General features: G+C 40.7%; 1 protein-coding gene across 7 annotated transcripts in view; it reads left to right on the forward strand.

Annotated features, from left to right (window-relative positions):
• The first annotated feature begins 1,321 nt into the window (after window positions 1-1,321).
• LOC110989043 (uncharacterized) overlaps window positions 1,322-26,337 on the forward strand; it is a 69,627-nt gene continuing 44,611 nt past the window's right edge. For 4 of the 7 annotated variants that reach the window (XM_087141472.1, XM_087141476.1, XM_087141473.1 and 1 more), the window contains exons 1-4: window positions 3,238-3,355; window positions 3,809-3,837; window positions 16,333-16,554; window positions 23,763-23,838. In XM_087141472.1, the coding sequence (XP_086997598.1) occupies window positions 3,253-3,355; window positions 3,809-3,837; window positions 16,333-16,554; window positions 23,763-23,838 (430 nt within the window). In that variant the 5' untranslated portion in view covers window positions 3,238-3,252. Of the gene's footprint in view, window positions 1,540-3,237; window positions 3,356-3,808; window positions 3,838-15,694; window positions 16,044-16,332; window positions 16,555-23,762; window positions 23,839-26,337 lie in introns of those variants that run through there. The other 3 variants (XM_022253130.2, XM_022253125.2, XM_022253131.2) reach the window with 3 other exon arrangements.

Genomic DNA, 26,337 nt, shown 5'->3' on the forward strand with positions numbered 1-26,337 from the left:
TTTTTTCAGTGAAACCAGCAACTTAGACTGAGACTGTATCTGAATCAACTGAGGATTCCAGAGCTGCAGTTCTTTTGTCAGTGCGTCCTTGTGTGTTTTCAATGGGTAAAGATTTAGAACTAACTCTCAACAACATATTCGGATGAGCCTCAGTTCAAGCTGTACTCACTGAACTTCAGACTTTTTAGGCTCTTGAGTAGGAAAACTATTGCATGAGGTAGAAGAGACAGGAATTTAATAGTTATGGTAATGTCACGCGTCGTCCAAATTAAGATGACACAGCACTGGCTGAAATCATAGTGCCACACCGTCACGTACCCTGTCGATGCAGCAATGGTGACACTGAACATTTAAGAGGGCTGAAATTCCATAGTTGCACCGTGGGTGTAGAATTTCTTCCAGGATCAATTCCCACCAGATAGAGACGCCTTTGGCTTTGGGGTTCAATTTTTCCCAGCTGAAATTTTAATCACTTGTACCGCACCGATTTCGTCGATATACAGTTTGAATGTGACATATGAATGATTTTTATCGTCCTTGACTCCGTCTGCTACCCTGATCATTTAACCCTATATTCTTTCACCTAGGCAACCAAGGACAAACACCCAATCGGTCGATTGTGAATTCGTTCGTGCCCCCTCTACTCAACTTTTTGAATAGCCGACTATGAACACTATGATTTTGAAGGACTGGGCTTCAAAAAGGGATGTGGCGAGCCGACGGTTCATAGAAATCGGCACGGATGATTTGAGGAACAATACCAGGATGCAATATGATTTCATCATGGTCACTTTTCTTTCTGAGAAAAATCGTTTTCTCCTTGTCTTTGGTTCTTAGTTTGTTCACCAATTTCTGTGTTCCTGGGTTGCGTGACAACGATAATATGTCATATACGGATTCTTGAATTCATTTGGAACTATTTCGAAGACTTCCACGAATTAAAACCCGCCGCCGACCGAGCTCTGAACTGTCACGGTCGTTGAACCATTGACACGTTTTGTTTTTAAGCCACGCCTCTTTTAGCTATTCCATTATTAAGTTTGGTTTTCCTACATGGCTAATGAAACAATGTCACAATCCTCCATCAAATTAAATATAGTTCAATCAAGCCTACAATGATAAAGTTGTAGAACTGTTTATTGAAATGTGGCTTTTGCTCGGATTCAGAGTTTATGAAGCGGAAATTGATCGAGTTACAGATATGTCTTACCCCAACTTGTAATTGGTACAGACCAATATTTGCATAAGAATGGTTCCAAAAATGTCAACACGTGGTCCAATGTGCATACACACATATTGTACAGTATATAGAGTACATGGTGCGTGACCGAAGTACGGTAGTACAGAGGTGTGTTATTTGGCCAGGCTATCGATACGAGCGATATTTGAGTGCAGTTTATTGACTAAAATCCCCCAAAGGAAGCTTCAGATGACAGAGCATCATTCGAACTGGAATGTTATAAAGTTGCATTTCCTACACCCGAAGAGCAAAAAATGACCGCTTTGATTGAAGTCGGCGAGGAAGGGCTGAGAAAGATGGTAAGTGGAGGTGGACGCAGTCACTCTCTGCAAAGTGGTTTTTACGTTTGTCAATGGTTTGTCAGACCTGAGTCCGTCAAGTTAACAAAAAAGTGCGTAAATGTGATGGGATATTATCAACACCAACATCGGTTGTTATGATGGAAAGACTGCAGCATTGTCACTCCACTTTCATGATTGTGTCCAAAAGTCTATGGAGACTTAGTGCATTTTGAAGTATTTTCTAAGAAATCTGAAGTACTTTCCAGCTCCACATTATGTCATTTCAACAACTTACCAGCGACTGAGCTTCATTGAAATTGTTACGCCCCAACTATAGCATCTGTCCCAACTATAGTGCTGCAGTTGGGCTGGCCCCACTATTGTTGACCACTTTCTGTAGAAAATTTCTCAACCTTATCCAAGTTTATGCATCTCACACTTGACACAGTTCATCTAAAATATTGCACTTCATCTATGACATGACATTGTGAACAATATGACTTTGGCACATGCTGGACACATCCTGGAGGGGCCTACATACCTCCATGGACGCATGCACACTGGGCCTCTGTGCTGTAGTTGGGCCGGCCCAACTATAGCACTATAGTTAGGACGGGCCCAACTATAGTTGGGACTGATGCTGTAGTTGGGGTGTAACAAAATCATAACTGATTAAAAAATTGGAGGCGGGATGCAACGTTCTTTCCTGCTGTTGAGTGAAATTCAGTTTTGTCACGGAGCTATTTAACATATTTTTGCCTAACTTGCCTCATTACCTGATTACCTGTACCTTAATTACATGTACATCTTGTAAGGTGCAAAAGTTTAACTTTAGCTATGCATAGTTTAACTATGATGTATTCATAGTTCATTTTTTTGTGTATTTCCTTTGCTTTGTAAGATGTTGATGTAACTAGTGTTTGATGTTGAGTGTAAGTGTTCTTAATTTACTCGGTCCGGAAATACAAGATTTTTGCAAATTACATTTTGCTAAACTGCTGAAGTGCATGAGGTTGAAACTGAAGGCAATTTACCAAAGTATGTATTTCCAGACGTGTGTTTCCAGGAAACCCTCTGACATCTCTGCTGATCTGAGAGTCACGTTGTAAAGTACATGTACTTTAAATGTAAAAGAAATCAGTTGGTCTAGTTGAATTAGCAGTGAAAACTATATTAGCCCCAGGCCTTGGGCTGAGAATCACATTCACCATACCGTGTACAGCGGCTGCCAAGTCGCTCCTTCAGAGTAGAATCATGTATACAAAAGTACCTGGCACCCATAGAGCACACCTTCTCATAGTATCCATTCAACACAAATGCACTCTATCCATTAATGCTTTTAGTCTGACACAAACTACAAAATCCAGCCAGGCCGACAGTGTACCTTCGTAGTTCAGTGGCCACTTTGTAGGCAGTGCAGCCATTGAAGTTACACATGGAGGACATTTTGTGCAGAAGGAGCCTTGGGGGTTACCTTAAAAAGAACCTACTTGGCAGGTTGCAGAACCATTGAGAACCTACACTAAGAAGTCTTGCCCTTTAGAGTTCTCCAAACAGGGGAGCATCCTGGTGGTTTTTGGGGGGCCATGAGCCCTCAGGACAGATCAACAAATATGACCAGCATTTGTTCATGCTCACATACTATGCTCTTATGTGTTCATGCAGTTATTGTGTTGAATCTGTGTTTCAACTCATATTACCAATCTAACTGGGGCACCTTTTTTTTTTACCATGGTTGATTTAAACTTTGACCCTCTTTCAGGGCAGCAAGGTCATGTATCCAAGGCAACCAATTACATGTGGATCACTGCTGAGCTTAATGCTGAATTTAAAGGTGCAGTGTTGCTCTAAAGTTGAAACCGTAGGCCAGGGACAGTTATGATTATAGGATGGGAATGTTGTTTATTTTGAGAAATAAACCTCCCCAACCCTTTCCTAATATTTTACCCAGAAAGTAAACTGTGAAGTGTGTTGGTCATGTCTGTTTCGTCAATACGGGGTTGATGTTCAGTTTACAGTGCAAGATCTTGGGTAAATAAACCCATAGAGTAAGTAATCTTGGTGAGAGTGTATTGAGAAACTTTCAACTCATTCAAAATCGTTAAACTGATTTCTTTTTCACGTATTTCATTTCTCCGATGTCCTCTTTGTAATGATACATGTACTTTGTTCTAAAAGAAAGAATTATTGCTGTTAAAATGTGCAGCTTTTTTCACAGCTTTTCACGTATCACATTTTGATGTTGAGGATGAAATTTATTTCACACCGGCTCTGTTACTTTTGTTAGATCAAACACGTGCAGTTCTGGACAATTTGGTGAGTTTAATTTTGGATAGATACATTCATCAAGTGATGGATTGACGGACAGGCAAAGCTGAATAGCCACAAGGCCGTCGTACATCCACATCTCCATTGTTATTACATGTATCATCTTCATCGTCATTCATGCTAAGACTCCATAGCTCAAGTCAATCATGCAGATTAACTTTTGCAAGCCTTCCCATGGGTGGGGGTTCAAAGTGTGTTTTCCCCCGAAACACTTTTTTCATTGGTAAGGAAGGTACTGCAGTATTCTATTTTAATAAAATATTGGCATTTCAATTAGTAAAACAATGGTAACATGTTTAGGAAGGAGGGGGCTCAATTGCCCCCCCCCCCGAATGCCAGGATGCTGCCTGGGACAATGAGTGATCCAGAGCTGCATTCTGCAGAATCCTTCAACCCCGGCCTTCCCAGATCCTGCAAAATCCATCAGGATTGGAAAGATTTGGTGGGATTGGGGAAGGTGTAGCCTAGCCTCTGTTCACTGTAGGCTAGGTGGCCCTGGAATCCTGAAAGAATATAAGAATGTGCCCTTGGTTTTTCTTTGCAGTCATGGGGAATTTAGAGGCTTCAGGAAGGTTGTCAAATGTACATGTGACAACTTATAGCAAGAATGCCCCAACAATCCTCTGATTTTAATATGATTTTACATGTAACTAGTACACCCTAGGGGTTAGAGTTAATGAATGATCTGGTCTTGAAAGACCCACAGATACCTACTCAGTTCTCCCCTGTCTTATCTCATATTGTGATAACGTCCTTGCGGCATTTCCTCTCTGGGTGAGGTATCGACCATTGTGAAGAATGAGGCTTTAGTGCAGGGATGGGGGGAAGGGGGTGACCGTCTCCTGAAGAGGGAGTGACATCTGGTCTGACTAGCTCCCTCTTCAGTCGGTGCATTGAGCGGATGATCAGGTGACACGCCTTGCTGCATCTCACTTCGGGATGAGTCGCTGCAGAAGCTGTCATCTGTGAAAGTTCTTTCACAGGAGTAAAGCCCTTCAGCCTTGACAACTTAGTGAAATCTTGACACCTCGCTGGCTGCACTCATTAGAATTCAAATCCTAGAAGAATTACAATAAAAGATCTGTCTTTGCATGTAAGAGGATTCAGGACAAGCCAAAGATTTGATAAATAAACCAAAATTGGTGCTCACACCAAAAACATGGATTTATTGTGTGCCATCTCCAACTGGCAAAGCATCATTTGATATACATGTACATCTACATGTACATGTATGTAGACAGTTTCAAAATTTAATCGTAACGACTCTAATGACTCCTGAATTTCATCTTTTGGGAGGTTTTCATCCCCAGTGATTAATAGGCTGACCGTACAGTATTTATTTGTGCAATATATTTCATTCAAGAATGAAAAATAATGCAGCTTCCGATATTGGGCGTCTTGACTTTGATTAGAAATTGGGATGTGCAGTCTAGTTTAAGGCATAACCCATTGAGCTTGAAATATCTGTACAGTACATAGAGGCTTTGTGTATGTTGTAGGCCACCGTAGTTAGTGTTTAAACCACTGTCCCATACTAAGTATCAGTAATGAGATTATTTGATTTCACCCTGTGCCTAACTTTGTTATGTATGCGTTGGCCTGGAGGCTGCAATTGATCACTAATCGTGGAGGCTTTTCACACCATTACTGGTTGTGACTCAGTCAGGACAAGCTGGAGACTCCCCCTTTGTAGATACTTAGAGGAAGATACAAATTCTTGTGGAACTGTGAGCTGGGCCTGTCTACACTGTGCCAGAATTGTTGAAGGCGAGTTTTTAAGACCAGTTTTTCTCGGTAGGCCCACGTTTAGTCAAAGTGTTTTACGAATTACTGCCGTAAAAATAGTAGGCTTTTTTTTTTCATTCAGTTCAAAGAACAGATGCTGTCGTCGCGTATATTCTGGGAATGTTTGGACCTGGTTCAAAAGCGGAGACCAAAAATATCACGTCCGCATATTTGGCAGACTGTCGCCGTAGTGCTGAAACAACCTTCATACATTATGCATGCACGGCAGTTCAATATCCCAGATAGCACGTGCTGCCTACATGAATGCATAATTTACATGTATGTGTATGCAAGTGTTGATATCTTTCAATTTCAACCAGCCTGAAATTGATTTAAAGGGTACAATTTAGGCCCAACAATTTTTTTCACTGGATTTGAATTTTCATACAGCTGCTCACAAAAACAAGTTTTAGGTCTTTTTTCAGAACTTTGGTGTATGATAATTTGAATTTAAATACATAACTGAGTACGTGCTACTGGTATATGAATCTAATTTCAGTACCGCTTGTAAGAGTAAGTAGTAGGTGTTGGAAGTATCCTTTTCAACAGATAGGCACACGTTTCTGAATGTTGTGGAATATTACTCGGCAGACATGTGAGGCTTCCAGTGTTGTTTGAAATCTTCCGACCGGTTTATAATGAACATTCCTGGGGAAAGGTTAAAGGCAAAGTTCATCACAAACGACGTGATTGACTGCAGCACCTGAACTTATGTCGAGGGAAAGAACCACAGTGCAGACTCTAATAGTAATAACAGCATATTCCCCCAGCTTACACTCTGAATTGGAGGGCACATTTTCAGGGTCTGATTGGACTGATTTTTCACTTTTTTTCAAAGGCTTGTATTTCTGTTATACCCAAGACTCCCAGAGCAAAGTTTGCCGGGGAAACTAAAGAGGGGGGTAGTGCTTGTCTGTAAATCTCATATTTTTGCTTTATGCAAAACATTTGAGATATGTTGCTGTCGAGGAACTTTCATTTGAGTTGAAGAATTATAGAAACGTTGTTTAAAAAGTGAACTAAACTCGTTTTGGACGAGCATCGTGTCCGAACTAGCTTTGTGGCTCCATTGTACAATAGAAAATTTGTCGTTTAATTTTAGGTGATTGCGCTAAATACACATGCCTGCATCCTGACATTGACTTGTTCGGTCATGTAAGGTACTGAAAAAGAAAACAGCAAAATCCACCGTGAAAAAAAGACGTATAAAAATGAAAATTGGCGGCTTCCTCTTTTACCAAACATAGAGGATAACCTATAGTTCTAGTATTCCGTCTTTCTGATAGACAGTGATTGACAAAATAGGTGACTTGTCCTTGGCAAGTGTACTCACCTTTTGGTTGCGGATTACAATCGGAGAGTCAACAAAGGCCGTGATTTGCAGTCCCCTGAAAGCTGTGCCCTGTTGTCCAACAATGACGTGATTTGTTCCAGATGGCCAAGCGTGTCATTGAGCTCTCTAAAGCTGTGTTGGTAACATTGCAAATACAATTCATTGTAGCATTGAGTCATTGTCGTCCGGTGGATCAAATGGGGCAAAAGAGTGGAACTGATCCCAGTATTCTTTATAGTTGAAATTGAATCAAATTCCTGTTTCTCAGAGGAGGAAATTTGGACTATCGAATTGAGATGACATACATGTACACTTGTATGCAGCGCGTGACTAGTACTTGATTAAAGAAGAAGAAAGACCGAGTGAAATTCATTCCTATGACTACTCTGCCAAAACAGTTTGCATCAGTGAAAACATTTGAGGAGGTTTGATGTGGATTGCGAGGAAATAAATCCCTTTTCAAGGGTTTTTCTTGTTCGTACATGTACATGTGTGTGTGTGTGTGGCCAAAGGTAAACATTGACGTCAGTGATCTAGAGCTATATTGTGCTGAAAAAGTGGAAGCCTCATTTGACTTTTTCAAGAACTCTCCATCCTTGGAGATCCAGGAAGAAAAGGGTTCTTCTAGTTTCAGATTTTGTGGATGGTAGGATTAAGGAATCTCAGCAGGAATGACTTTTTAATGTGTTTTTGCCCAAAACTTAGTCCTTTGTCGGAAGCTTTGGGCCGTATCAACCAGCTGTGTATGTTTCCTCTTGAATTATTGTAATAGTTGGTGAAAAGATTTTAATTTTAGCTGTCTTGTAATTTCAAGTACATTTGGAATTACATTGGCAAACATTAATACATTAAAAAAAAGGTTTGGAGCAAATACCTACAGAATGTTTTATTCATTTGCCACAAGTGAATTTTAAACCAACAGAAACCCACATCATTTGTACTAAGATGTAAAGGCACACATGCGAGTGTAATCCAACCTCACTTTGCTTCTGTGAGAACTCTGGTTTCGTGGTGTGAGTCGGCTTTCCTCTGAGCCTCCTTTGAATGCCCACTCAGTGAAGGGGATTGATAGCTGCAGAATGGGGAGTCCAGTTCACTGCAGTTTCATGCTTTTCCACGCATTTGAATATTTATATAATTATTCACTAAGTAGGAAGTCTGGAACTCTGGAACGGGCTATCGGGTAGCCAAAAGGCACATGAGCTACAATCCTGGACACATCTCGTTTTGCCTCCAATCTCCCCCCCCCCCGACCCCCTTTCAATGTTGGGTCTATGCACCCACTCTGCACTCCGGCTGGACATGCCGACATGGACCACTGGGGCTGGAGGGAGGGGGAGTGGGAGAAGGGGGGCTGGAGAGCGGGTGGCTATCGCCGAGTGTCCCAACAATTTTGTCCAGGATTAATTTGTAGCTAGTTGTATTGCTAAGACATTTCTGGATCCCGCAATGCTATCTATGTACTTTCACAGAAACCTGGTACATTTACATGTAGCGCGTTCTTTGTGCCCAATGTTTTAAAGGGTGGTCAGAGTCGGGTACACCTGTAAAGTAATAGTTACTGCCTTCCATAATACTTCAGAATCCTCCAAAACCTATTGGTGTGTTCTTAAAGACCTGCATGGATATAAGTTCAGTATAACAGCAGATCGCCTTTGTGGTCAACGTTATACATATACATTCATAGACTTTGGATATCTTAAGTTTTATGTGCAGGCGAAGCAAAACACACCCATTCCAACTTCCAAGCAGCCCTCTGGCCCGGATTGTTGAAGAGGTGAACCTGTCAGCTGTTGTGCCTGGCCAGTTACAGGTCAAGCTCTGACAGTTTGTTGGGTCAAAGTTCAACCTTCCCCCCCCTCCCCCACAGTTTAATTATCTGGACATAAGCCAAACATAGCTGTCCACTGGAATGTAACCAATGCTTTAATACACCTACTGTACATGCACACACAGAAATAGGATTGAGTCAACACCCCCTCCCTTGTTTGTCCAGGCTTAACAGGCCCCAGCTATGAGGCATTAATTGTTAATTAAGGAGAGTTTGTGTTGTTGCTTGATTGGGCAATGTTTATTTGGAGTAATAGGTATTAACGTAATAAAAATGCTTTCCAAATATTGTACATTGTATCACTTAAAATATAATGATCAACATAAGTAGACATTTTTAACACCTACTGTATGTACATTGTGAGCACTAATATTACAGTCAGTGACAGTGCAACTTCAGGAGCTGAGCTGGTACGAAAATTAGATCTGGACTAAATTTGAGGACGTAGCACCATTTTTGTGCAAATGGAATCAGAGTAAATACCATCAATTCATGGCTTCATATCCGTCTGTTCTCTGTTCTCTTCAGTTGTCTGCATGCATTAAAAACCTTCTGAGAAATTCCTGATAACGGTGGTATAACATTTCAATATTTGTACTAACTCCCCATAGCCAGCCCTATCCTTAGGTAAAGCCGCAATGTACACAATATGATATACTGTCCAGCTTTTCCAGTGTTGTCAAAGTATTGGAGATCCTTGTTCCCAGGTATCAGAGTAGTGGGGCCTATTATTCGTTGAGTACAGAGCTGATTGTAAAGTTTGAGATCTGGGTTTGGTCAATATTTGGTTTAAATGTGCACTGGCTCACAGGCTAACATGGAGATTACAGTTGCCAAGAGTTTATACACATGGTTAAAGTGTTTGAGTGTTACATGTACATGTATGTGGCTTCTGTCTTGTGAATGTTTATAACGTGTACTTCTTTTTGTATGGGATGTGTTGCTTGGCAACACCAGCTTGTAGTGTCCGTGTTGCACATTCAACATCGTTTTGAGTTTCCAGAAATTTGTGCAGATGTGCTGGTTTGTGTTTTTGAGTTTGTGGTCAACTTTTCATCACTTGAATGAATTTGAACTTTTCACTTTAGCGTACGTCAGAATCTATGCGAATATAGGTCAGAGTTTTCAACTTCTTGATCCGTAAAACTTGTGTGCAAAATATTTTCTGCACCTGTCTGCATTGCCTACTTGCTGAGTTCATACATGGCTTTTCTCTGAAGTGTACATGTATAAATGTTCCCATTTGAAATTCTAGGTTAAAGGGTAGCTCCAGCTCATTTTTCTTGGGCACAATTTTTCTGCAACTTTGTACCCTTTTTCATTGTATGAAAAATACTGGACATCCCTTTTGGTTCAAATGTATTTAAATGGGTAGTTAGTATCAATTGTAATGATGAAATCAGTTTGATTTCCCCCGACCAGTGAGGGACTTATTTCCCCTAGTATCTGTCCCCCCGCCATCCAACTCACTCCCCTGATGTTCTGCAATGCACCAGCAAATTAAATTTCCCATTCTGATTGAGCCACATTGTAGGGGAGCGAAACTTAAAAGGATATATTTGGAGTGAAAGTCCTACTGCTACACATCCACCACACCATGCCATCCATGCCAGAGACCCTACTATACCTGTGCTCGTTGCTTGGCAGTTTGTGGGGCTCTTGACGGCCAGGTCTTGGTGGGATTATCACCTATGCTGTACTCCAGACTTGGTCCAGGGCAGAAGTTCTAGAAAGTCGGCCAAGTTAGGAAATTGGAGAGGGGGTTACGTTTCAAGGTCTTTAAAATGTCGAAACTAGATGGGACATATCTGAAAATGATACCACGGGTACCTGAGGAGTTGGTTCCACAAAAGACCCCTACAGTCTTGTTAAATGGAGCTGTTGAAGCATGAAGTAGATAAGAAAATCAGTCTTCTTCGATATTTTGCTTCTGTCATATACCTGCGTGCATTTAAAAAAGGAACTTGATACCTTAGTACCGAGGGGACTCTGACTGGATTGTTTTCTTGTCTGAATCCAAAAGTTCAAGTTCCTTGTCTTTGAGAGTTCGCCAATATTCGAGTCTGCCACTTCTAAGAGGCAACCTGAGCTTTTAGAAAGTGTTTATAAAATTACTTTCTGGATATACATGTGCTGGAATACTGATTTAAGGACTCCCTCAGGAAATTCAGAAAGGATAGTAAAACATCAGGAACTATTTTGAGGAAGTTTCTTTGGTATTTGATCCCATTCTAAACCGCTGGGAGCACTGGAAAAATCTTGAAAATTGCTGACAGCCAGAATACTTAGGAACCTGCTCAGGAATAACCCCACTGTTTAGATCACCTTGGGAACTAAAACCCTTTCCCTTGGGAGCCACATTACATGACTATCCAAAAGTGACCTCTAGAAACTATGTTGATTTATTGTAGCTGCCCAGAAAGCATATAAATGATATAAACATGTAGCTTTGCAGTGTTCTGTTTCATGATACATGCCTACATCAGTTCAGGTGAATTTATGAGGTCACTGATGATGAGAGACCTGAGGTCACTGGGCCTGTGAGGTCACACACCACCCAGGGTAAACCCAAACAATGATCCAGGTTGGCCATGGGACCCCTGGCCTGGGGTTGTTTGTGTGGGGGTAGGGGGTAAGCTAGGAAAATCTGTGGCATGTTCCAAGGTGAGATTGTGTGTCGTTTGGTATTGAGGACACCCCTAATTCCAAATATACAGTACTGCTGAGAAACCACTCCATATTGTGTCTGGTTTGTTCTTGAATCTCCAGTGTGGATGTCTTCAAGGTTGTATTTTGGCACAAAGCCTTCTTATAAAAAGTGAGATACATGTGTTTGCCATGCACATTGAGGACTCAAATGGAAAGACCATCTTATGTTCGCCCCCAAGTGAAAATTGGAATTGGATAATTGATAATGACAAATCACTCTCCATGTAAATGCTGTGAAAAAGCATCTTTTCTCAGGAATCTTGAGTGAAGTCTCGATCTGTTCGACTGGAAAAAAAGTTCTCTCTCTGAATTAGTCTAATTATGCAGGGATGGAGTCGGAGGAAATTAATCTTTGTGCAAAGAGAATGAATTTTTACTCTGGAAGAAAGAGTGAAAATTCATTTTGCAGTTAAAATTAGCGTAGCAGATGTAAGAGGGCTGGCTTATGTCACAGCAAATCATGAATGTCGATCAGTTCATTTTGTAGGGGTTAAAGATGGAATGGACTCTTGTAAGGTGTAAGTTAAATAGGACATTTGTAGTGAAGGTCGAGCTTGTGTCTTCAGGTGTATCGTCAAAGACAGCAAACAAAGTCAGATATTGGTGAATGAGAGCCATGCAAGTTTGAAATAAACAAAGTCAGCCAAACCAACAACTTTTGGAAACACAAATAAACAATTAGGCCAAACTAAAAAGACAAATAAATTAGATATCCTCTTGGCCAATTCCTCCTGGTTGTCTGTCCATCAAGGAATTTTAATAACGGCTGAACAAACAGAAATAATTGGAATTGACCAGAGGCCGTTATCATCACTGAACCAATGCAGAAGATCAGCACCATTATACATAATGACTTCCACAGCGAAAAAGTATGCGGAGTTAGCAGCCACTACCAGATATAACGAGCATTGTCCAAGGACTATACAGACATATATACACATGTATCATGCCCTTTGATGTTTTAGGGGATGTTTTGTTTGGCTAAATATATTGGGCTGTTTATTGATGGCATTGGTGATTATCAATTGGCTGTTTATTCAAGTCTGTGCTGCCAACATAAACAAGGCTCTGTTGCATGTTTATATTTTTGCAATCGAGATCTTTGTTTTCAAAGATTGGGGAAGTGACATGACGCCAGGAATAGGTGATAAAATGACCCTATTCAAGGTTTTACTTGTAATCTGTCTTTATTCCTACTCGCACTTAGCACAGCTGTAAGTGACAAATAAGTGAGGTATTGACTCAGACTCATATTGACTCAGACCCAAGCCAGGCTAAATTAGTCTTTTCAGATCACTCCACTTGGTGTGAAGCTAGCTTTGGGAGGGCTTTTCACTTCTCATCCTCTTCCTTTTCAACTGTGCGCTTATTTTCTTTAAAGATGCAGTTTTCCTTTTACTGTATGCTACAGTGCTCCTGCTGTTGGTCTAAAATTGCCGGAAGTGCAGACTGCATTGTTCAAAAAGGTTAACATGTCAAGATTCTGTTGCTGTTGTGACCATATACACAGCTCATCAATGATCGTATTGTCATTGCTTTCATGACCACATTTTGCAGCTTCTTTTCAAACAACGGATGCCATGATCTCGCAAACTCACACAAACCTTATGTCCGGCCATCATCAAAGCTGGTGAGGCCCAGGCATTTTAATACTAACGTTAGTTGGGTCATTGACTACACTTTGGAATCCAGACTTTCAAATGTTAAATCTAGCATTTTAAAAATTAATTCCCATGTTCAGAGCATTAATGAGTCAATTTTGAGTTTTACATGTAGGCCTAAATCAACATTCTCAACAATTTTCTTAAAAAACGTTGACTTGGCATTTTGAACGCCGAATGCACATCTACAGTCTGAATGCTTAAATACTGGATTTGGTACTTCCACAATGTTGTCGCTTACTGCATGTGTAAGTGTTGAATCCTAAACTTCACTTTGTTTTTGAGCATGCAACGAGATGGAAATGTGTCTTGGGAGGGTAGACATTGGAGACACACCGCATTGTGAAAAACTCTCATTCAAAACGAATAAGTTGTAAATTCACAAATGCTTTCCCTATCAGCCAGTTCATACTCAGTGGGAAGTGAACACAAATGTGATTTTGCAATGTGAGGTGAAATATTCATTCTGTAAATTTGCTGGAGTTGACACGTTGCAACTCCGTCAAGTTGGCCACAAGTATAGAGACTGAGAGAGCATAAAATGAAAGCCAAAACCTTTTTTTTTTTTACAAACCATCAAATCACAAACTGGCACAAAATTTCCTTTTAGATGTTATTCTGCATTTCCTCTGATCCCAACTCAAGCCGGAGTCTCATTTCGAGGTTATTTTCTTGCCTAAAGTGCATTCTATGTCTAGTCAGGTTTATCTCAGTCATCGCTTCCTAATCTATAAGAGGATAACCTTCCAGAAAAAAAATGAATTACATCCTGTCAGTGCATTTATGAGGACTTTGAAAAATGACCCAATGAAATTTAACAAGCGAGCAATTTTAGTGCTTGAAACTGATGTAGCAGAATGGTCAGTGAAACTGGTGAAGCTATTCAGTGATGTCAGTGAACCACACAGGAACTAATAGAGTAAACCAATGAATTAAACTTCTGTTTCAAATAGTAGCTTTGAAGACAGGAATATAAACAGTTTAAAGCTGAGTCAATTCAAATAATTCACTATTTGAATATTTGACCTTCAGTTCGATTGAATATCCAAATATTCAGTCGTGCCAATTAGCCAATTGTTGATGAACAAACCATACACAAAATCAGTTACAGTAACGCACACAATTGTATATTGTAATCACTATAATAGCTACTCATGTCTAGGGATATTTCCAGCCGTGATTTAGCAAGATTTAAGAGATGAACAGCACTTCTTGTCCTGTTGAAAATTTCTATTCATTTTAAAGTTTTTAATGAATAATTTACTTTTTTGAATCGTTAGAAGATGTCTGTCACTTTTCATTTGAATCTGCTTGAAACTAGCCTCCAAACTGCAATATTTCTCATTTAAAACAAACGAAAATTCTTCCTTCCTTTTCGTGAATTTTGCATATGAATATTCAAATTCAGAAAATAAGACTTGAATATGCAATAATTGATCAAATATTCAGATATTCGGCACCGCCCTGAAATAGTTTTGAGTCTTAGGGTCATTTGTCTGCCAATAACAAAATACGTTATACAGCCCTATCAAGTGATAAAGAAAATTTCTTTTATACTGGGAGACAACATTTATACATCCGTGTATGCGTACATAGTGTACATGTACATGTACATGGGACATGCAGATATCTCAAGTGTGTCTCGGTTTCCGCCTTCACTTGGCCTCTATGCCGGCCGTCCAGGTTCCCTGCGTCCGGCTACTTCTCTGAGTCGAATTCAATTCCTGTCGTCCAAGTTGGCAGTGAATGTTGATAGTTAATGCAACTGTCGCAGAGCCATCAGATTTGACATTTGTAGAATTGATGTTCGTTAGTTGTCATCAAATACGTAGAGTGCTTTTTTTTTTTGTTATTTCTTTTTTGGCTACGAGCGGGGAACTAGTTCCTTAAAGTGCTGGGCTGTGTTGCCTGAATTGGCAATCGCGTGCAACTGTAGAAATTTCTACTTGGATTACAATTAACAGATGGGAAAAAGGTCAGGCTTCTATATGCGTGTAAATGAGCTTGAAGTAGGAGTTACAGCTGCATATTTTGGTTAAAAGACTGCCCTCGTTTGTCAACATTTATGCCTACTTCCACTACATGCAACAATTTTATTTTTCATTTCACTTCATCAGTTTTTTCTAGCCATAACATTTTGCTGGCCGTTACCACTGAGCTGTGAATTCCTGTCATCCACAGAGAGAGAGAGAGAGCAAGAAAAAAAAATAACTGTTTCCAATATTGATGTGGGGAAAAAATTGATATTGCATATATTAGTCTGTTACCTGCAAGAGTGTAGGCAGTCTCCTTGACTAAATATGGTCGATCATCTTCATGAGGCCCAGATACCAGTTCTGGACCTCCAACCTTTTGCGCATATTTCACCCTTGTCTCGAGCTGGCCGCGTCTTCATCCACTCTTCCCGCGCCCCCGATCGAATCTCAGCTCTCCCCCCCCTCCAGTTTGTTTAGCACGGATGACAAAGACAGATGATGTGGAGGGGAGTGCTTTCATAGTTCTCTTCTCTGGCCTAAAGCTCTCTCCCCCTTCATTTTCTCTCCCTTTCTGACTGGCTGGCTGGTTGGTTGGTTGGCATAGCCGGGGAGGGAACAAGCAGCACAGGGCACATGCACACGGCCCCCGCTCTCCCCAGCCCCACATTCATTGCCTTAATTACGACACATATTTCTCAATAGTTGACGGATTGGTAGCTGTCAAGAGACACTGTTGGCTACATCACTAGTGTGTGAGAGTTGGTGTAACAGTGTGAACGTGTGTAGCCGACTGCAGTCCACGGCGTCTCCCCTCAGTTTCTCTATATATCCGGAGGTATTTACCACCGTGGCTGAGGACTGTGGGATTTTACATTTCGCTCTGCCAGTATTGGAGCTGTGTAAGAGTTGTTCACTGTGTGGAGTTTTATTTTTTTGTGTTAGTGGTAAGTTTTGGGACATAGCACTTTGCTTTGTTATGTCTTTGTGAAACCTTGCATTGTTTACTGGTGTGGATAAGGAGAAGTTTTCTGGAACTTCAAGGATACATATTAGACTAGTAGATACACAGGAGTTTCAGATTTTTTGTCACATAAAGACACTTATAGCTTTTCAAAAAAGAACAAATGTAGGTAGGAAGATGGGGTTAGCTTGAGTTTTAAGTTTGGTTCTGTCTTATTGCTTTGCCAGTTGGAAGTGAGCACTGATTTCACCGAGAGGCGTCAGATCCGAGCGGCGCTCCGTGAACTGCAGTTTGGTTGCATCCCGGGCCTGCTCGCCTCCCACAGCAGCGGCAACAACAAGAAGTACAGCTTCGGTCGCATTGAGCTCAAGATGGCCGGCACCGCAAAAGGGGCGGAGCTAGACCGGAAGCTGAGCCAGATCACGGACGAGGACGAAATGACGAAGCTGGTCAGTTTTATCCCGTGAAAGTTTTGCTGTGATTGTTTGTCCGTTGGTCTGTTTTTTGCCTGTTTGTTGGTTTTATTGGCTTGGGAACAAAAGGTTTAGATTTGTTTATATTAAGTATGTACATGTAGAATATTTTGTTCGCGGGGCAGTTTTTCGTTTTTCTTGTTTGTTACCGTCTGGATTGCAGTTGAGTTTAATTTGTTCAATTCTTTGGGTTTCCCTTTTCAATGTTGTCAGTTTTATTCACATTTTGGTTTGTAATAAGTTTTTAAGCTGAGGACATGAAGGACCTTCTGCCCTGTTTGTTTTGTATCTCTTGAATACATTCATGTAACGGTATGTATTAGAGCCTCCTACGTACTCATATAATGCCAAAGAGTTTGCGTACACCCTAGACAGACTTACGTTAATTCAGTTACTGAGTCCTCCTAATTACATTTGTATGCACATGCGTCTTTACTTGGTTGAGTACACATTTGCAATTTGCATAATTTGCCGCGTTTACCGCGTACTTGTTTGTGTAATTGACCAGCGAGTGATGTGACATCTAGTAGATGTCGTGCGTGCGCCAGCAAAGACCTGCATGGAAGCGCATGGCTGGCGTTGTTCTGGCGGCTGTAAATTGAGGCAGGCCGATCATAATGCTCATCAGTTCCTATGCGGCCAAATTGAAGACGTAAAAAAAGACACAAAACCGGAATATATTTCATAATTTGACAAACTGGGTAAGCTTCTAACTCCCCACAGAACTCGCCCCTCGTGTGCTTCTCAGAACCACCGACCAAGTAATATGGAAAGTAGCCATGTGCACTCAGAAGTATGTACATGTACATGTAGTTGACAAGGGTTTCCTTTTTGCCTGAGAAATTAAGTACAACACATGTTAGTTGACTGACTTTTCAAATGGATCTTAGTGGTGTGTTTTATTTTAGTTTTACGTCCGTACTTGGTATGTACTACAGTGTAACAAAAGTAATACTTTCTCAAAGTTTCATTTCTAAGACCTTTGGTGTTGTGGTTCTGCTGTAGTAGGCCCAATCGGAAGATGTTTAGGCAGAAACAGGCCAGATTTAAAGGAGAAATTGTTCTGTGTTCATTAAGAAGTGACATAGAATCGGGGATAATATTTTGCAGGTATCATCAACTGTTTTTTGAGAGAGGGAAAAAAAAGTGCCTTTTTAAAAGTTGAGATATTCCCCATCAAGAAAATTGACGATCGAGAAATTATTTTCTCATTTCAAAGTGGCATAGTTACAAGTACATGTATATCCAGGTGGAAGGCTATGGTTCATTTTCGGAGAAGCTTTGGGTTGGGAAACGCAGGGGGTATTTAAGTTCGCCCCAAAACACATTCATAAACGTCTAGGTGACTTGCACTGGCTTGCCCCAAAGAATGCAATTAGGGTAAAAATAAACCAGACATTCTGTGAAGTGCTTACAAGCATAGAAGTAATTAGCCAGTAACTTCTAGAGTCAGAATTACTGCCTAATCTATCTCCCCACCCAAGAGGCAGTGTCAGCAGCAATCAGGAGGCCCATAAATCGTCCAATGAGAATTTGTTATTGTTATTTGTTGTTGTCCTCATCATGGTCGCAACTGATACTAGACCCGGCGAAGACCGGCACTCACAACCATGTGCATGAACGCGTATGGCAAAGAATTCCGAGGCGCGCGGGTTCCGCGCTGGGGCATGCTCTGGCCATCAGCCGCCATAAATGTCGGTATTTCTGACATCACGTTGCAACTGTTGAGCCTCGCCGTCCGGAGGGGTGGAGATGAAGAATGTAACAGATGCGTAGGGAAAATTGAGACAGACCTCTCAACTGATAAACAGTGCTGGCGTTAAGTGGCTTTTACGTTGCAAATTCGCTCAACTCTTCGTCGACAGGCAGAATGGCTTTGAAAGAATCTCATGGACCTACATTGAAACCTTGGTCTGTTTTAAATGCGGGTGAAAAAAATTAGAGAAACTACTCAGAGAACCATTCTAAAAGAGTGTATGTTGAAAAAAAATGTCCTTTATGCAGGCTTGAAAAAACCTACAGATGGAACAAACATGTATTTCCAGTCCTTTTAGCATACAATCCAACATCCTTGGTTTCAAAGAAATGGGAAACCTTCCATTTGGAAGAGTGTGCCAACCTGCCTAGCATGAGTCTTCTGCACAGCTTCCAACTGAGTGGCAAATTGAGGAATTTGCCTTTAGCTATATTAAGGTTTCCACCTCCATTCTCAAATGTAGAAAATGCTTCTGACAGAAATTCTTTAACTTTTACCCCCAAAAAAACACCCAATAATGCACTGTATAAATTGTGATCAAATTTATTGATTCCTGAGCATTTTCTCCTCTGAAATAACCATAAATTCTAAAGTAACATAAAAATCATTGAAATTCTTCGAAAACACTTGTACATGTTGTATGTGTGATCAAATCTGTGGTTTCTGCCGTTTCCTTTTCCCCTCCCAAATGCAAACAAATTCTGGACATAAAAATCGAAATTCTCCAAACTCTTCCCCTGATAGTTCACAAGATACTATAAAGTAAATTTTTTTTACAAACTTAGGAAAAGAGGCTGAAGAATGTTGTCTATGTTTGTTGAATGTGGAAATTACCGTTGCCTTATTTGATGCAATGCATATTGCAGACTTATGAGAGACCAGATACAACTAGACCAAAACAACAACGGAACAAGAAGCTTACATGAATGCAAATATGAACAAGGACGTGCTCTGCTTACACAAATAAAAAAGAGTTCTTGTGACACCAATGTAAATAAGGACATGTTGCTACACAAACATTGAAGAAAAGTTAACAGAGCCACAGATCTGTGCTTCCTGGTGTCTTTTACCATAAACATAAATAGCAGTGGTATTGATTATTGCCAAATTGTAGTGCCTGGTTTGTTTGTTCATTTGTTTGTTTTTGGGGGGCCTTTCAGAGTTTTGTGTTCAAAGATTTTCCACAAAATTTACTGTGGATTTGCACTTTATATTTTGAATCATCAAACCCAACAAAATATTGTTGATATTAATTCCGACCAAGACGTGCACATGGGACATTCCTGAAATGTCTGCGATACCTCCACGAAGAAGCACAAATAAGAAGAAATAGAAGTCACCTCTCAGAAAGTGCAAGAAACAGTTCCACATTCCGTTCGGTGAGCGTAGCCGACCTTTATCCCTATTCACGCAGCCAATATATTAACTCGCATGAATGGGCATTGCCTCTTATTGACACCTGGCTGTGGTGTATTTTTCTGTTTAGATGTCCTTTTCTTTTTCTCCCTCCGCGAAATCAAATAATATCCCGACCGGCTCCTCGTGAAGGTAGCGTGTTTACTTGAGAGGGACCCAGTTCACCTCGGGGGTACAGTCCCTCACAATTGCGGGGTCGCAACCTACAAATGGGCCGGCCTAACCTTTGTATCGGTATCTGGGAAGCTTGGGTATGAAAAATGAAATATTGTAAGGGGATCAGATTGGAATGAATGGAGACGTTTGATGTGCTAGAGGCACTTTCTTCCTGAACAGGGACCGAAGTAAATATTATCTCAACAATTTTTCATTCCTTGTTTAATTCCTTCTACAATGACCTACCTTCTGAGGCCAATTTAAAAAACAAAGTGGTTTCTTGTCCGCAAACTCTTCTCTCTCACCCACCTTCCTCTTTTTGGCTTTTTTTAATTCTTATTTTTGCAATGTGTATTTTGACATTTTGTATCCAACAAAATGTGAACTTGTCAGAGTGAAAGTTCCTTTAGATGTAAAAGGTATCAGCAAAAGGCTAAAAAACAACTTTGCGACCTTTTGAACAATAAAGAAGATTCACCTTTCTTCTTGCCTTTTTTTAAAAACCTGATTTCTTTTCACTCGGTCCAGTTAATAGTTGTTTCTAATCTTCTAATGGTCTCTAGAACCATGGAACATCATTGATATCTACTTTGCATCTTAACATTTCTTTGTTGGCAGAAGAAAGCCCCAGTGCGTGGCATGCCATCGGCAGTAAAACCTCAGGGCAAATTCACAGTCTAGTCTCCCTCATTGCGAACGTATTTCTTGTCCATTTTTAAGCTCCAGTTTTTTGTTAATCAGAGCCCAGGAAGATCACATCATGTTCCACCGAATCTGCCATCTTGAATTGGAATAAAAAGAACCAGCTTTCCTCTTGCCTTTTTTTAAAAACCTGATGGAGAAACTTTTTTTTCTTTTCACTCTGGTCCAGGTAGCAGTTATTTCTAATGTTTGTGTTGGTTGAGTCTGTTTAATGATTTTGCAGTAATGGATGGGCTGAGGGGCTTTGCTAACCCTTTCTCTCAGCTTGCGTTAATACAAATTTTACGCCAGCGAAACGGGTTGAAATTACAAATACAGTCGATTGCTACATAACACAAGACTTTCGGAATAACTATACACATGTAAGGAAATTAAATTCAATGAAATCTGTGACAGATATGTTGACCTGGGCCCCCAAAGTGGTCATACTTGGGAACGGTTAAGACAAATACACCAACTGTCCAAGATTTGCCCTTCAAGCTGTATGTTTCCACACCAAGCGCATGGTGGAGGAGGTCTTGAGAACCGTGCAACGTCATTGATATGTATGTAAAATGTATCTTAACTTATCATTGTTGGCAGAGGAAAGCCCTAGTGCATGTCATGCCGTCCACAGTAAAACCCGAGGACAAATTCACAGTCCAGTCTCCCTCATTGGGAATGAATGTCTTGTCTTTCTTTAAGCTCCGATTTTTTTGTTAATCAGAGCCCAGGAAGATCACATCGTGTTCCGCCCGAGCATTCACTCCGTAATCACCAATTACACACCATTGGTGACCAATTGTGAAAAGGGTCACCGAAATCCAATGGATCGGTGCCTCTTTGATGTGATCCGTTCTTTGTGGAATTTTTTTTGTTAGTTCCTCCTTCTGATATCTAGTGGCACTGGGGCCTTGGTTGGCCGTGTGCGAGGGACTTCATCGAGGATTTACAATCAAGCTGAGATTTGGAGATTATGCAGTTATCTTAAGGAGTGGAACAACATCAAAACAGCTTTATTTTGGAGGCTTTGCAGGTGTTTTAACAAAACAATACAAATGGAGATTAGAAACCCGCTCTGCAGAGGTTGCTCTGGCATGTGAATGGTACGTTTTGTGCAGAATGAGAAAAGTCAGGTCTCCCGGGGCGGGATTTTCAAGGTTGAACAAATATGTTGACAAAATCGTCGACTGAAAAGAAATGCCAGCTGAGCAGAAGGGTTCTTTGTGCCTCTCTTACTTCCAAGGAGAAAATTTTTTATTTCACGTCAAACTGGGGCCAAGATGATTAATTCAAGGCAGTGGATCAAATCTGTATTCCAAGGGACTTTCACTCTGGTCATTGGGTGCTTAGCTTCAGCAGGCATCAAAGTTCCTTCTTTGATCACATGCTATATGTAGGAAACCTTTCTCACAAAGTTGTCGATTGATTGACAGAACTTACGGCATTAGTTGTCTGTGCCAATATTGATACAGTCTGGGTTGACACCCTTCTACTGGATCCATATGTTGCATGAATCCATATGTCTTAAAGATGCCATCAGTTCGAAACAGAAAGCTGTGACACTGGAAGACCTACTGTGTAAAAAGGATCAGATAAAATCAAAGACTACAAAGCACAGTTTCACCATTTGCTACAAGAAGGATGCAGTCTGATAAAAATCTGTTGTTTCCCAGAATTAAATTACATTCCATGACTTCTTGGCAGTGTTTTCAAAGAACCTTTAATGTAAGTCACATTGTTTTGAATCATTTGTTGTATACTGTAGATTGATTTTTTAGAAAGGCAATGCAACATTTCTCCAAGTTGTAGAAGCAGGAGAAGTTTTCCTTCTCATCATAATTTGGTTCTGCTGTCAATCTTCCAAGACTGCACTCCTTATCGTATACTTTGGATCAAGGCCACCCATCTCTCTCACAATCTCTCTGGCAGACAGTGCCAAGACCAGGTACACTGCATGTGTACCTCTCTGCTGCATGTTTCTCCAATAAAATCCACACCCTTCAAAGAATCCTCTAAATCCATTGACCTAATTTTTTTCTCTTGCAAGAATTTTAACTGACTGGTTTTGTTAGAAAACATACAGCGACAACTTTTTTTCTAATGTTTTGAGTCCCAGCTCAAGTTACTGTTTATAAGTTGGAGGAGATTTGAAGGATATAAGTGCAGGGATACAGTTATTATGGATGGATGTACAGTGCAAGAGGCCGAGGTCACATGACAGGGCCTGGCCCAGACAGCTGCCATCTAGGCCATGGGGTCAATGACCTCCACATTCTTTTGTCCAGTGAACTGGAGTACATGAAGGGAAGGATCTTCAAATGCTGGGCTCCACGCAGAACTGCACGCTTGCCAGAACCAGAAAATCTGGAACTGATTTGTTGAGGATTTTTGTGAGGCTTTTGAACTGTCTGTGATGAAAAACTGTGACCAGGGTCATGACTGCGCAGATTCCCATTTCATCAATGATATCTCTTCGTACCTCTTATGAAGTGTTGTTAGTATAACTAAGTCTTTTTCTACAAGCCTCAAGTCATTTTTTCCAGGTCAGGTCACAAGTCCCTAGTCGTTTTTTAAAATCTACATGTGAATTCACGATTAGCATCGCACTTACTCACTTTTGTTGGTATTCCTTATTGTTGATGTGACCTGTGACTTGTGTGCCTCATTTTTCATCCAAACATGGCAATATGTCCAATGATGAAACATCAGTGCAATGAAACAGGCAGGCTTGCTTCAAAGTCAAGATTATTTGAGTATGTTTGTTTCCTTGTGATTGTTGCAGTAAAAGTTTGTAATGTCAACAAGTCAAACTTGTCATAGTTAAGTCATCAAATAAAGTCAATTTTTACCAAGTCCTCACCAGTAATTTTTTTCCAATTAAAATCAAGTTTCAAGTCAAAAAAAATTGTGACTTGAGTCTTTAGCTTTAAAGGCATGAGCAGTCCGGCTTTTTTCTGCCAGATGAAAGAGACAACAAAATCTGGGGTTTACAAACTTAAGAGTGCAGATGAGATTGCTGTGACTTTGTGTGACATCTGTAATTTACATCATGCAGAGGACTTTGAAAAGATATTTGGAATAAAAAAATCATCAAATAGGCTTCGTGTTTGAATATTGGTCAACAATAACAGAAATCGACATTTTTTTATTTCAATTTGTTTTTCTCTTGCAGCTTCATGCTACAGAGGATTATGAAGATCGTCGGAAGATCCGCACGGCTCTCCGAGACCTGAAGAAGAAGAAAATAGGTTTGCTTCTTCATTTTTTTTTATAATCGCCCCCAGAAATTTGGGGAGTCAACTGCTAAGGAAGTTGTATGGAAAGAGTTGTAAGGCAGATTTATATAGAAATCCGCACAAGGTGTTATCTAAATGTATCAAATTCTTGAGAAAGAGTTGTGCGGCAGATCTGTAACCTACTCAAAATGTTTTGTCTGTCAAACTACAAAGAAATAAGGGAACTTCTTGCCAACCTGACTACCGCTCAAAAATTTCTAAGTTGCTCGAGTAAGAATGGTTATCCATGCCAAATTTTCTGTTGAAAGTATTTCACAATTGGCCTGGTGTAGAACTGAAAAAAGAAAGGAAGTTGTGGAAGAATTTTGAAATTACAAATGAGCATAGGCCAGGATGTCATGAGCATGCACAGTTGCACACCAAACTTACAGAAACTGCTCTGTCTTCGGTAGTCCTAGTCCTACATGCTACAAAGTCAGTGGACTTTGATATTGTTTTTGAACTTTATGTACATAAGCCTAGCAGCTCACTGCGTTGCTGCTACTCAAACTGGCATGTCCTTTTGTAGTTCACATGGATCCTGGCGATGAGCATTCCAGAATAATTAATGACAGAATGACAGCCAGCAAACCATCAGCATAAGATGCTTACACTTCAAAGTGTCGACGCCTGACCCTGGGCCCCAATCATGGTGATAATTATGGTACTAGAGGCACACAATAGTAGATGTGGCCACTATCTGCTGTCATTCCCAGGGTCTCATTATTAGAAGGTCATTTCAAGGTCGCAGATGTAACTCCGGTGGTTACAATTACACTAGCACAGCAAAGCTCAGATTAAGTTGTGGGCAAAGGAAATAAAACAGGATGTAGGAATTGGCAATTGGATTTAGGTCGGAATGATGCATGCTGGCTTCTCCGGGGCCATCGCTCTTTGATCAGGCTGCAAAGAGATATTCTATGTAGAACCTTGTGCACAAAGCTGCTAATTGATGGACATGATCTGCAGTCTATCTTGTGCACCAGTTTGTCGTGTGTGTGTATCCGGACATGTAGGTTCTGGGTTAATAGCAATCCACCAGTGAAGCAGTATGTGGCAGTTTTCTTGGGATGAAGTAAGCTTGAAAGAAAAATAAGGGCAAGTCCATGCACAATTTGGTGTACATTATCACTGTAAAAAGCAGAGGTGCTGGAAGAACTACATGTAAAAGTGACCAGTTAAAACTCATGACAGAATTTGCAAGATGGCCACGACCAAGTTTAATGCAAAGATGAAAGTGGGTTCTTGAAGGACAGAACTAGTGCATGTCGATGGGGGAAATTTTTTCTTGTAAGAAACGGCGGAATTGCATTTTATGTCAAAAAGTAACCACTTTACAAAGCAGAAAATCCAGCTGTCTCTGGAAAATGTACAAATTGAAAATTCTTCATCCCGACCTTGTTATGTATAGATTTTCAAGAGAGGCTAAACCCAATTTTTCCCCGACTCAGTTTCCACGCTGGCCAGACTCTGACTTCTTTGAGCAAGGAATCCAACGCCGAGGGCTCGGATAGAAAAATGATAGCATCACAATCGGTCGGTCTGCACGGGCACAAAATCGAAAAAAAAAAAGCTTGTGTGCCACATATGCACGAACTTTAAATCTAAATATGGGAGAGGCTCTCTTGAGTGCCAGGCACAATGATATCAGATCTGAGCTGCTTGACGCGACCAGCATCTGTATTGTCACTCACTGACACCAGAATGATCTCCCAGTCATGTTTGTTTACAGTGGGGGCACCCTGTTTCTTTGATGGGCAATAGATCGTGTAGAACCCAGTCATTAGAGGACAGCCTTGGCCAGACGAAACCCAAGCGTATCGATTTACATGTACATGTATGTACATCGCAGTTTGAAAGGAAGTTTGATGTACCGTAGAGTGCACCCTCGCTGAACTCACTTCCTTCAAGAAACACAAACCACTTGAACTTGCCAAACATAACTCACTTTCAAATAGGATTAGGGTGGAGTATTCTTACCTGGACCTTACAATTGCCACAAATCATTCAGAAAGCCAACATACATGACTTTTTTAGCCCTTCATTCAGGACTTGCAAACACGTCTGACCCAATTGGCAGCAGTAAATTATTTTATGCGTATGACTGAAGGTACATGTACTCCATACAATGAATTACTGGCTTCACTATGTACACGTATGTGGGAGCCCCACTGGAATTTGTTGATACAAGGGTGCACCTTTAAGTGTAATGAGTGCCCAAGGTGGGTTTTTGTAAAAGTTACACAATCTCGGGAGTGTAAGAACCCATGGTGGGAAAGGAAATGTACAGGAAAAGGAGATATTGGAGATATTTCCTTTTGTTTGTGGAAGGTGCTACCCGTGGAACTGGGTTTGCAACCAACACGATTTTGGCACCTGACTTCATTTGGGTGATTGTTCTCTGTATCATCAGTTGGTCCTGGAGATGTGGTTAACCATAGGTGTGGACTACATGTACATGTACATTGCTTG

The sequence above is a fragment of the Acanthaster planci genome, linkage group LG09 (genome assembly GCF_054643075.1).
Source record: "Acanthaster planci isolate LZ-2023a linkage group LG09, COTS_SCS, whole genome shotgun sequence".
Classification (NCBI taxonomy): domain Eukaryota; kingdom Metazoa; phylum Echinodermata; class Asteroidea; order Valvatida; family Acanthasteridae; genus Acanthaster; species Acanthaster planci.